The sequence below is a fragment of the Eumetopias jubatus genome, unplaced genomic scaffold (genome assembly GCF_037043125.1).
Source record: "Eumetopias jubatus isolate StellerSeaLion01/CBP00866 unplaced genomic scaffold, mEumJub1_p1.0 scaffold_3, whole genome shotgun sequence".
NCBI classification, from domain to species: domain Eukaryota; kingdom Metazoa; phylum Chordata; class Mammalia; order Carnivora; family Otariidae; genus Eumetopias; species Eumetopias jubatus.
In genome coordinates, this window is record NW_028274809.1 from 135,046,544 (window position 1) to 135,058,699 (window position 12,156).

The 12,156-nt window shown below is 38.1% G+C and overlaps 1 protein-coding gene across 17 annotated transcripts in view; it reads left to right on the forward strand.

Annotated features, from left to right (window-relative positions):
* Positions 1-12,156, forward strand: part of LOC114209779 (ELAV-like protein 1) — a 149,852-nt gene that overhangs the window by 118,883 nt on the left and 18,813 nt on the right. For 15 of the 17 annotated variants that reach the window (XM_088021818.1, XM_088021822.1, XM_088021817.1 and 12 more), the window contains 2 exons: positions 4,746-4,819; positions 8,633-8,712. In XM_088021818.1, the coding sequence (XP_087877944.1) occupies positions 4,746-4,819; positions 8,633-8,712 (154 nt within the window). Of the gene's footprint in view, positions 1-4,745; positions 4,820-8,291; positions 8,371-8,632; positions 8,713-12,156 lie in introns of all 17 variants that reach the window. The other 2 variants (XM_088021828.1, XM_088021812.1) reach the window with 1 other exon arrangement.

The following is a 12,156-nucleotide window of genomic DNA, read 5'->3' on the forward strand; positions in this document are numbered from 1 at the left end:
AGTTTCTTTCTATAGCACCATAACTGTCAATGCCATTGAAAACTGCACCCTAGTCTCCTACTAAGTTAGTGTTATTTTTTTAAACACACCAAAAAAATCTGATTTATAAAAGCATTTTAAATACCTAATATTAAAATGATACAAGAGTGAAAGTTTATTGACTCAAACACAAATTATCCTTAATATAATTATATAATACATATTTATACAGTTAGATCTGTTTGGTGGCAAATACTTATTAATAAACTTCTGCCCAACTAAATGTAAAACATTGGTTAAATCAGTGTAGAAATCTTTAGACTCTTAAATTACTAAGAGAATATTACGCAGTAAACTCTCAAGTATAGAAAAATGGGGGAAGAATAGCCTCTCTCCTCCCATGGTCCTAATAAAACAGCAATGGGAATCGCCACATACAGTATGACTAGAATAAGAGTAACTGCCAGATTAAAACATACATACACAGCTACATCCTTCCTGGAAGATCACAATGTAACTAGATCCCATTAGAGATAATACTGAGGGATTGTCAAAATTCTTGTCACACTGGAATTTCCTTCTATTGACTGTTCTTCAAATAAGTAAACTAACAGCTGAAGGTTGGAATTCATATGTCAGAATAAGACTATATAGTCTTATTTAACTTTGTCTTTGTGATCTATTATTACAGGGAGAATTTCTAATATACATATGAAATATATGTATATACTTATTGTTGTGTTGATTTCATTCTGTTGTTTTCGTCTTGAGCCTTGACAAACATAAAAACTGCCAGCTCTCCTTCCACCTACCAAGACATGTGATCATATGTTCCATAACAAAAGGGACAGTGCCAAATTTGGCGTAAACTGTAATGTAAATGGTCAGGGTGGGGAACACCTAATAAACGAAGACTGGAGTAAGTGTGTGCAGGAGAGGACTGTTGGTGAGCCTCCTCAAACACACTAAAACATTTTATTATTATTCTGCCCTTCCCAATAGCTGCCAAGGTTATCAGTACAAGCCCCAACATTCCCAAAACAGAATTCCTGGCAATACAAGGCACTGACATTGCAAGGTGTAGTGAAAAGAGCAGAGGCTTTAGAATCAGTTCTGCATCCAAACTCTAGCTGTGCCACTTACTAGTTGTTCAAATTTACTTAACATCTCTAAGCCTCTGTAAGCCTTTTGTCTTCTGTAAAATGGGAATCATGATTCACTTGATTATGATAATTAGATGATATATAAAGCAACCAATACTGTGTCTGCCATATAGGAGGTGACTAATAAATGGGTGCTATAGTTATATGGAGGAAGAGAACCATGCTGGTTTGGGATTACAGCTGCCTTGGATTTGTAGATTTGAACCTCAAGCCTAACAGTCTTAAGCAGAGCAAAGCTGCCTACGCAGTAGAGGAAGCTAGGACCATAATTCATGCTTTTCTATACCCAGTCCAGGGTGGCCTTTTAAAAAGCATATATCCTACCACTTCTATACCCTCTTCCCTTTGCTCAGTTAGGGAAAGTAGAGAAAAAAGGAAAAAACATCACACTCAATGGAAGGAAACCGGCAGTTATTTTAAAGCTCTATAATTTCAGAGAAATTGATTGAACATTCAAAATATTCCATTAAAAGGGGAAAAAAATCTATCTGTAAATATACATTTATCGCAAAAGACAGAAACTTACCTAAGACTTGATGAAATTAAAGGTATTAGCCCGTGGTTTGAAGAAAATTCCAGATTCCATGTATTTTAGTTGCACAGTAAAGTTCATGCATTAATAATGGGAGCAAAGAGCAAAGTCAATTGGCTTCTGGAGAGAATGAGAGACACTACAGCAACAGTAAACTTGGCCTTTAGTTGTGCTGTTTCTGTAGTTGGAAAGAAAAATTGTTAAGTAAAATGTCAGAGGTGATTAAGATGATACTAGCATGTGCTTATAATTATATACTCAGGATTGTGCTAGGCACCAAAGGCACTAATCAAGGAATTTCCCATTTAGTTGAAGAGACAAGTCTTAAAAACAGAAACTAGTTTGGTAACTGTACATGAGTGTGGCTATTTAAAAGCCAACATGAGTGTTAAAGACCAGATTAGAGGAAGGCATCAGAAACATTAGGGGAATTTACACAGGGGAGGTGGGAGTCAAAGGCATAGGGTTTGGGGCACCTGGCTGGCTCAGTCAGTAGAGCATGGGACTCTTGATCTCAGGGTTGGGAGTTCAAGCCCCACGTTGAGTGTGAAGCCTACTAAATAAATAAATAAATAAATAAATAAATAAATAAATAAAGCCATAGGATTTGAAGATGAGAAAGGGGAGCATTGGAAGTGAGGAACACAGCTCAGAGTTGGAATGAGCTTTGCTGATACTGAGTGAAGAGCATGGCCTGGTTTGAAAATAAAGTTTGAGGCCGAAGCATGGAATATTTTGAATATCAGAATAAAGAGTTCAACTTCATTCTGTAGAAAATGGGAGCCACTGAATAATTATTTTTGTGGCACTAATAAGATGAAATAATTTTAGGAAGATTAATCTGATTACAGGATCCGAGATTTAAGGGAGAAGAAATTTCCTTTATATTTACTTCTGAGGTTTGTTGTTGAAAATTATAGATTTTTAAAAATGCAATAATGTATATAAAAGTACAGCATATATGAGTAAGTCTTCTGAACCATTTAATACCAAATAATTATTTATAAAGTTCTTAACTTGTAAATAAAATACAATATAGAAAGAATTAACTATGACACATATTTTCCTAAAATCCAATAAGAGGAAATTATATATATTTATGTATATAGACATATATCAATCATATATATAATTTATTTTTCTATAATCTTAACTACATTGTGTGACTAATACATTAATACATTGCTTAGCTACATTTTAGAGTGTGTCTCACTAGAGCCTTAAAAATCATTACACATATATACTCTGAAATGTACTGCTCTGTTTTGATATTTTAACAATGTTTAATTACATTCAATATGCTAACTAAATTTTTTCTGAATTTAATTCCCATATATGTAGAATTTTATTCTTGATGAAGAGTAACTTTGTGAGGGCCTTGAGAATTTTTAATTCAAGTAAAGCTATATATACTATATATTTACAGTTGTTTAAGAGAATTAAATTTGTAGAAACTATTTTGGAATCTTTCTGTTGAGTTCATTAATCATTAATGTGCTCTGTTTTTATCTTGAAAAATGTCAGTTTTGATAATAAAGTTTTATAATTTCAATTTAGAAAATGACTTTCATCCTGTTCTATGGCACATTTTTTAGAATATATCTTCCACAAATAAAGATACACCAGGGGTAGGGTTCTGCAGTTTTCAGTAGCTGGTAGATTCCTGTACCTTCAACAGTCTATGTTAAATAAAGGCAATAGTACATTTCATAGAGCTTTGGTTCTGAAGGCCAAGATTTATTAGATACCTATCTTTACAGCATTGCACAAGAAATACATGCTTCATGGTTTTTGATGTGAGCCCACTTGAGTCTCTCTGATTTTAAAGCATTTGGTAATAAATACCTTGTCAAAAATGTGTTTTTCTTATAGTGGTCTTGTTTATTATGCCATGCTGATTGCTGCTGGAATGAAGCCGGGTCTCTAGGAGCTTGTGCTGGATCTAACTCAGCCACACCCCCTCCCAGTCAGGCAAAAGACACAGACAATTCAGAAGATGCATGAGACTTATTATACAATATCAGCAAAGTTTAGGCGTCTTGTGGAGGTCTCTATTTCAGTTCCTCATTTTCCTTGATCTCTTAGCAGCACTCACTGCATCCTCCTTAAAAGGCCTTCTTTTCCTGGCCTTTAGTAAGGTCTTGCTCACTCCTAGCTTTTCTTTTCCCAACTCAGGAACACTTTCTGGGTCATCCTCTTCTCAAATTCTGGAATTCTTTGAACACGCCGCCATTTCAGGACACTTTCAGGACTTCAGTCACTGTTTAGTGATCTCACATTCCCTGTAAATCAGGGATCACAAACTGATAGCTTGTAGTCATACCATTTATTTTTATCTCTTTTTTAAGGATTTTATTTTTAAGTAATCTCTACACCCAGCGTGGGGCTCAAACTTACAACCCCGCAATCAAGAGTCGCATGCTCTACCAACTGAGCCAACCAGGGTCCCCCCACTCCTCCCCCCTCCCCCGGCCCCGTCATACCATTTTTAGATGATGAAAACTGTTTGAATTTAAATACTTCAGCGGAGGGCGCCTGGGTGGCTCAGTCGTTAAGCAGTCGTTAAGCGTCTGCCTTCGGCTCAGGTCATGATCCCAGGGTCCTAGGATCGAGTCCCACATCGGGCTCCCTGCTCAGCGGGAAGCCTGCTTCTCCCTCTCCCACTCCCCCTGCTTGTGTTCCTGCTCTTGCTGTGTCTCTCTGTCAAATAAATAAATAAAATCTTTTAAAAAAAAATAAAATAAATAAAATAAAAAAATAAATAAATACTTCAGCGGAGGCATGCTTCTTCCTCTCGCATAGCCTCTCTTCTCTGTGGGCAGTTGAGTTAGCCCTTGTGTTACCCAAGGCTTGAGCTTCTTCTAGCTTCAGGGTTCCTACCCCTGTAGTTCCTTCTCTCCCTAAAGCATGCTCTCCCTGCCACCAAACCCCACATTCCCACCCCCAACTGCTGCACAGCTGACACATCCCAGGTTAGCTTTCCAAAATGTTCCAGGCCAGGGACAGATCCCTCTGAATCATCCCATTCTTTTTTTTTTTTTTTTTTTAATTTTTTTTTATAAATGTTTCAGGGAAGAATTCTCTTTCAAAGACTACTGATGCATTTCAACCTTCTAGAAATCAGCTGTTGAGACCAGCCAAAAAGGTAATGTACTCTGATCTTATTGACTTAAAATAGGAACTTTAATACATTTTATTTGATCAAAACAGTATCTTTCCCCCCTTCATTTGCAAAGCAGTCTTTCAGACTCCTACAGTTTACAAGATGTGTCAACAGTCTTCACTCTTTCACAGCATAGCTTGTCTCTGAAAATGAGAATAATTTCTTGAACAGTCCAGAGAATTCCCATAAAAATTGAGAACCTTCTTTCTATGCATAAAAGTTAAGCAATCTACCATAAAAAAGACTTAAAGATATAACTCAATAAAAATGTAAAACTATTCATTTCAAACACAGTATAGTCATGACAGCACACAACTATTAAAAAGATAAGCTGGGGGCACCTGGGTGGCTCAGTCGATTAAGTGTCTGCCTTTGGCTCAGGTCGTGATCCCAGGGTCCTGGGATCGAGTCCTGCATCGGGCTTCCTGCTCAGTGGGGAGTCTGCTTCTCCCTCTGCTGCTCTCCCTGTTTGTGCACAGGGAGCAAGTACATGTGCGGGCTCTCTCTCAAATAATAAATAAAATCCTTAAAAAATAAAATAATTTTTAAAAAGAAGATAAAGCTGTATGTTTGACAATGGGATATGTAGAAGATATAGTAAGTGAAAAATAAGTTAAATGCAATAGGTTTACTATGATTCTAATTTTGAAAAGAAATGTAATTGGTAGAATATGGATAGAAAAAAACCTTTTGGAGGAATATACACCACATTATCAGTTTGAGAGGATAAAATTTGGAGATTTTCAGTGCTTATGTTTTATATTATTACAATTCTTTTATATTTTTACATTGAGCATCTATTACTTTTGTAAAGAAGAGAAAAATTTGTAAAAGAAAAATGCACTCAATTAGAACAAACTCTTCCAACTGAATAACAAGGAAACACAGAGAAAAACAGGCCAAATACATGAAAAGCAGGATATTAAAAAAGGAAATACAAATGATCAATAAGCATGAGAAAAAAAATTTCATTCTCAATGATAATCAAAGAAATACCAAGCAAGCATTGATACAGCCCTTTTTAGTTCATTAAATTAGCAGAGATTTAAAACATAATGACAAGTAGGCCCGCAGTGAGGGAGATACTGGAAACCAGTTTGCAGCTGGAAACCAACATAGATGGATACAACCTGGTAATCTGTATAAAAAACATTCAAAAATTACATATACTTAATTCAATTTCTAGGAATTTATCCTAGGAAAGTAATCATAAACACTGCAATTTATATGCCAAGAATATTTGTTACAGCAGCTATCGGGAAAATTAGAAATATTGTTATTATCCATCAAAAGGATATGAATTAAATGAATCCCGGTACATTCATGCAAAATAATAACATGAAGGCATTTTTCAATCATGTTTTAGAAGACCATTTAACAACTCAAAAAATGCATATCTTTTATAAGTGAAGAAAAGCAAATTTCAAAAGGTATATATAGCATAATGCAGATTGTGTGTGTGTGTACACATATTAAAAAGTGATCACAATGTTAATAATTGTTATCCATAAGTAGTATAAAGTGGGAATAACTTTTATTTTGTCCTGATTCTTCCCTGGATTTTTCAGTTTCTCTAATGGTTATATAATGTATTATCTTTACAGTCATAAAAAAAGTTCTTTTAAGAGCTGTTGGCCTATGCTTTGGAAAAAAAATTGTCCGTTCCTCTAGAAATTAAATAGAGTTACTGTATGATCCAGCATATCTACTCCTAGATATATTCCTAAGAGAATTGAAAGCATATGTACAAACAATAACATATACATGAATGTTCATAGCAGCATTATGTAGAATAGCCCCCCGTCAAAAATGGAAATAACCCACATGCCTGTGAACTGATGGATGGATAAGCAGAATGTGGTATAGTTATCCAATGGAATATTATTCAGCCTATAAAGGATGATACTGATTCATGCTACAGTATGGATGAAACTTGGCTACATTATGCTAAAAGTGAAAGGAGTTTGTCAAAAAGGCCACCTATTGTAGGCGTCCATTCAGATGAATTGTCCAGAACAAGCAAAATAAGATAAATAAGGCTGATTAGTGATTGCCAGGGCCTGGGGAGAAGGAAGAATGATGAGTGACTGCTAATGAGCACAGGGTTTCTTTGGGGGATGATGAAATAATTCTGGAATTAGACAGTGGTGACGGTTGCACACAACCTTGTGAATATACTAAAACCCACTGAATTTTAATACTTTAAAAGGGAGAATTATTATGGTATATGAATCATATCTCAATTTTTAAGTGTGGAAAAAGTTTGGTGGCCTGTCAAAATTTCCTGGAAAAGAAGAATAGCATTTTAAGTAAATGTCCTTTATAAACATAACCTACAAAGTGGTAAGTGCTGTGGAGGAGGGGTGGGAACACAGGGAAAACATCTAACAGTACCTGAGGGGCAGAGGAGACCTCCATTAAAACAGAGATTCTCAAACTTTTTGCAAACAGTAAATAAATTAATTCATTTAAAAATAACAATAATGATCTATTGTGTCACTCAGTTCTCTCAATGATGACATCTTACGTAACTGCAAGACATTCTCAAAACCAGGACATTGATATTGGCACAACACTGCTGACTACAGACATTATTCACTTTTACCAGATTTTGCATGCACTCATTTCTAAAAAACAATTTTTAACATTAAAAATTTTATTTTATTTTATTTTATTTTCAGATTTTATTTATTAATTTGAGAGCGAGAGAGAGAGCGTGAGCAGTGGGGAGAGGCAGATGGAGAGGGAGAAGCAGGCTCCCCGCTGAGCAGGGAGCTGGATGTGGGGCTCAATCCCAGGATCCCAAGATCGTGACCTGAGCTGATGGCTGATGGCAGATGCCTAACCAACTGAGCCACCCAGGCGCCCCACATTAAAAATTTTAAATAAATGATTAGAACTACCCATATCACTCTAAAAGCAGCCTGATTACCTTATATAGAAATATATGAAATTTTTATTATAAAATAGTTTAAATGTACAAAAAAGTTATATAAAAAATAGCTCTGTACCCACATTATCTCCATGTATGTTTTTACACCTTTACTACATATGTGAATATCTGTGAAAATAAATAGTATTATTTTGCACATCTAAAAACCTATGTAAAAATTGTATCACAATACACAAAAGGATGCACTTTTTTAAATATAAATATTCTATCATAGTAACACATACTGTCAAGTGCTAGTTGGGGAGGGAACTTTGTCACCCTCTCTGCCTTGCCTGGACTGGAATCCAGAATCTTCTATTCACCAACAGTATAACATCAGACAAATTACTTAGTCACTCTGACCCTCAGTTTCCTCATATGTAAAACAGAGGTAACAACAGTTCCTATTTCATAAAGTGACTTGAGAATAAATTAAGGTTATGCATAGGAAGTGCTTGGTACAGTGAAGCACAGTACCTAGACGTGCTCAATAGGTTGTCATTGTCATCTTTGTTATTGCAGATGTGAACTCAGACATTGACCTAATGCTCTCCCCACAATGAAACGGAACGGTGCATTTTATAACCAAAGCCAACTCAGAGTAAGGGAGTGTTGCATGTTTTCTGCCCTCTCCTGGTGGTGTGCTGATAAATAGTTAATATTCAGTTTTGAGCAAAGGTGGGGGGTGGGAAGCCACACTTTGTAGTGTCTACCAACTTCCACGATGTAAATATTCTTGCCAGGGCCAATTTCAACCTGAAGTTCGCTAAACGTGGAATTGGAAAGAGATGATCAGAATCTGCTCTCTCAAGCTCCTATGAGCCTGCCCCAGCACAGCCAAGAATCTCTTTTCTCTTTTGCAGCCCCTTTGTTCACTGCTGAAACCAGATCTCTTCCCTCTCAGACAGAGGACCTGGCACCTCTCTCTGATATGCTCCTGCAGGTAAGAGTCTGTGTATGCGTGGAAGATAAAGGCAGTCTTCAGGCCTGAAGCCCACAGGGGTGCTCAGGCCCAGCAAATGGCACTTTAATTCTCATCTGCTAGTGTTCCCTACATGCCTACTGCCCTTGGGGGATCTTGGCTGTGGCTGAGGCTTGGGTAAGGCTCTGTTATCTTTGGATCACATAATGCCGTCATAATGCCTTCTTAAGACCAAAAGCTCCTTACCTATTTTTAACATGTAGCATTTTCTATGGCACTGTTTCTACTTAGGATGTTAAAGTAATCATTCCTGCATCTTTCCACAGTCTTCACAGGATACTTTTTGATAACTGTATAACTCCATCAATATACCTACACGTAAGGTATATGTAAAAGAAAAAGAACCAGGGGACGAACACTGGGAGAAGTGGCACAAATATGAGAAAAGAATGAGAATTTCAAGAACTGAGTATAGTCTTGAGTATTGACAAAGAAGTAAAGGGAACCATTGAATCTTTCAATGAGGTCACTAACAATTTTAGGAGGAGGAAGTTAATCTCTGTCCTGGGCGCAGAAGTAGGTAAAGGAAGTGAAGGAATTAAGAGCTCACGTTTGCTACCTGCCAGGGACTATGTTCGATGCTTTTCTGGCATGACCTTATTTACAAGTCACGGTGGGGAAACTGAGGCTTGAAGTCATTCATTAACCTGCCCAGGGTTGCCCAGATCATCAGGAGTGAATGAGAACGAAGGCAGTGGAGACAGGAAGTATGAACAATTCTTTCTGGAATCATGATGCAGAAAGAAGACAAAGAGCGATAGATAAAGTATAAGGGCAGGGAATCACTGCTTTTATAATAAAAATAAAGCTCAGTTCCTCCAGGGTTGACACCAAAAAAGAGCCCCCAGGTGACTGTAGAGCCAGAAGCAGAGACCACCAAACCCTAAACCCTGTCCCAGACATTCATCTTTCTTCTGGGAATCTTGGCCTCATTATCTTTGCTTCAGCAAAACCTCCTTGGATCCTTTCTTCCTTTCATTTCTGAGACCCGAGCATGAGATAACAAAAGGCATTTTTTAAAATTGAAGTATAGTTGATACAATGTTACATACGAAAGGCATTTCTTAACATCCCATGGCACAACTAAATCAAAGCTAGAAAGTTTAAACGACTTTTCTCAGGGCAAGGGCAATGTCTTCTAACTTTACATGGCCAGGATGCTAGCTAATTAATTTTTAAAAAGATTTTATTTATTTATTTGAGAGAGAGAGAGAGAGCATGAGCACGAGGAAGGACAGAAGGAGAGGGAGAAGCAGGCTCTCCACCAAGCAGGGAGCCTGACGCAGGGCTCCACCCCAGGACCCCGGGATCATGACCTGAGCCGAAGGCAGATGCTTAATCAACTGAGCCACACAGGTGCCCCCAGGAGGCAAGTTTAAACAGACAGAATGTTAAGAGATTTGGATTCAGAAGGTCTATAGTGGCAGTATGGAAATGGGTGTTTTAAAGTAATGCCAGTTTAGCCTTAAATTCCTGCAAATTTGGACATTATTGCACTAGCAATGAACAGAGAAGTAAACACAGTAGCATAAATGAATGTGGTCTGGATCCCAAGAAAAGGCCTACTTATAACCATGCTGGGGTCTTCACCCTAACCCTGTGGGTTTGATGCTGTCTTGGCACATGCTGGCTATTTTAATCTCCAGCCCAGTCTGGGCCCAACAGAGGGAAGTCCTTTGCCGAATCATAAGGTGGCAAGGGAGGAGGGAAAGAGGGTTTCTTCTATTTTTTTAAGACTTTATTTATTTATTTGACAGAGAAGAGAGAGAGCACAAGCAGAGGGGGCAGCAGACAGAGGGAGAAGGAGAAACAGACTCCTCACTGAGCAGGGAGCCCAATGCGGGGCTCAATCCCAGGACCCCGGGATTATGACCTGAGCCAAAGGCAGATGTTCAACCTACTGAGACCCCCAGGCGCCCCAGCTTCTTCTATTCTTTACATTTTCCAAAGACTGGGTCTTTGGCTCCTAACTAACTTACCAATACAGGCAAGGCCCCCCTCTCCCCTTTCTTCTTGTCATCTCTCCAGCAGGAGGTATGACAGCAGCCAGCTCTCTCCTGGCTCCTGCCTCACCGGAAGTTAGTCTTTGGGAGGGTGACCATACATCCAGGTTTGCTTGGGATTAGTCCTGACCTACTCCTAAGAGCTCAGAATCCACTCTGGTTTGCTCTACTCTTTCATTCGCAGAAGGGTCCCAGTTTGGATGATAACTTATGTAGTCACACTGTCTATGAACAACAGAGCGAGAACAAAAACATGAGTGCGCAAAAGCAAGTAGTAGTCTGCAGGCAATTTACATAATTAATTTCCATTTCTCAAGCAAGTCATTCTGTAACACCACACACATCATTTCAATGAACCCTCACAGCAACCCCACGAGGGAGTTTCAGGGACATGGATTTTACAAATGAAGGAAGTAACAGGGTTAAAGTGCCTTGACCAAAGTCATCCAACTATGAGGCACAGAACAGGACTCAAACATCCATCTGCATGACCCCAGCTTCTGCCCTAAAAGGGGCCTGGCTGCCTCTTCAGAGCATGTGGCCGCCTCCCCACCACCACCAATTTCTGACTGTGGAGAAACAACTTTACCAAGAAAGTTGGTCGCTTTTGGCACTAAAGGAATACTCTCAATATTCCCTTTTTCATCTTACATTTGAAAGGAGAAATCTGTTTCTGCAGCTGTCTGTGTAATTCAGCTCTTGTTTCTGTAACCTAATTTGAAAGAACACTTCCAAAAGAAGCAACCAAGTCTACAAAAGCACAGTTTGACTCAAATGGATCCAACCAATTCTCAAATGGAAAATAACACTGAGGAGTAAATTTTGCATCACAAGCATCCCTGCTCTGAGTCATTCCCAATGACACTGAAGATTCAAGTAACCCAGAAAATGGATGGTTTAAAATCTTTGCATGGCTAAATCTTCTAAACTCATTGCTCTTCCAGAAAAGGTGACTTAAGTTTTAGCCTTTGCCTTCATCACCAGATAGTCTGCAGTTTTCTTTTTTCCCCCTTTTTTAAAAAGGTGGGTATTTTTTTTGCATTTTAATTCCAAAAGCACTCCCTTAATGCGTTCACTTTCACACACACACACACATCTCAAGTAATGCTTAAGTGATCTTTGATCAATACCCCAATCTCAGACCTGTACAATGTTACTGATTTGTTTTTTTGTCCTTCTAGATAGTTTTCTAGCCAGGAAATTATTTTTTTTCATCTACTTTCTGCCTTTTCCAATAAAGTTTCCAATATAACTCTTTTTCCCTTCCTCCCCTCAAACTCCATCATGGGAAAGCAACCAAAATCTCAGACTTTGAAATCTCCCTCAGAGCTACAGCCGTTCCCCTCTGTCTAGTTCCTCCTTATGCCGTTGAGTACATAAGAGCAAAAGCTCTAGCGTCAGA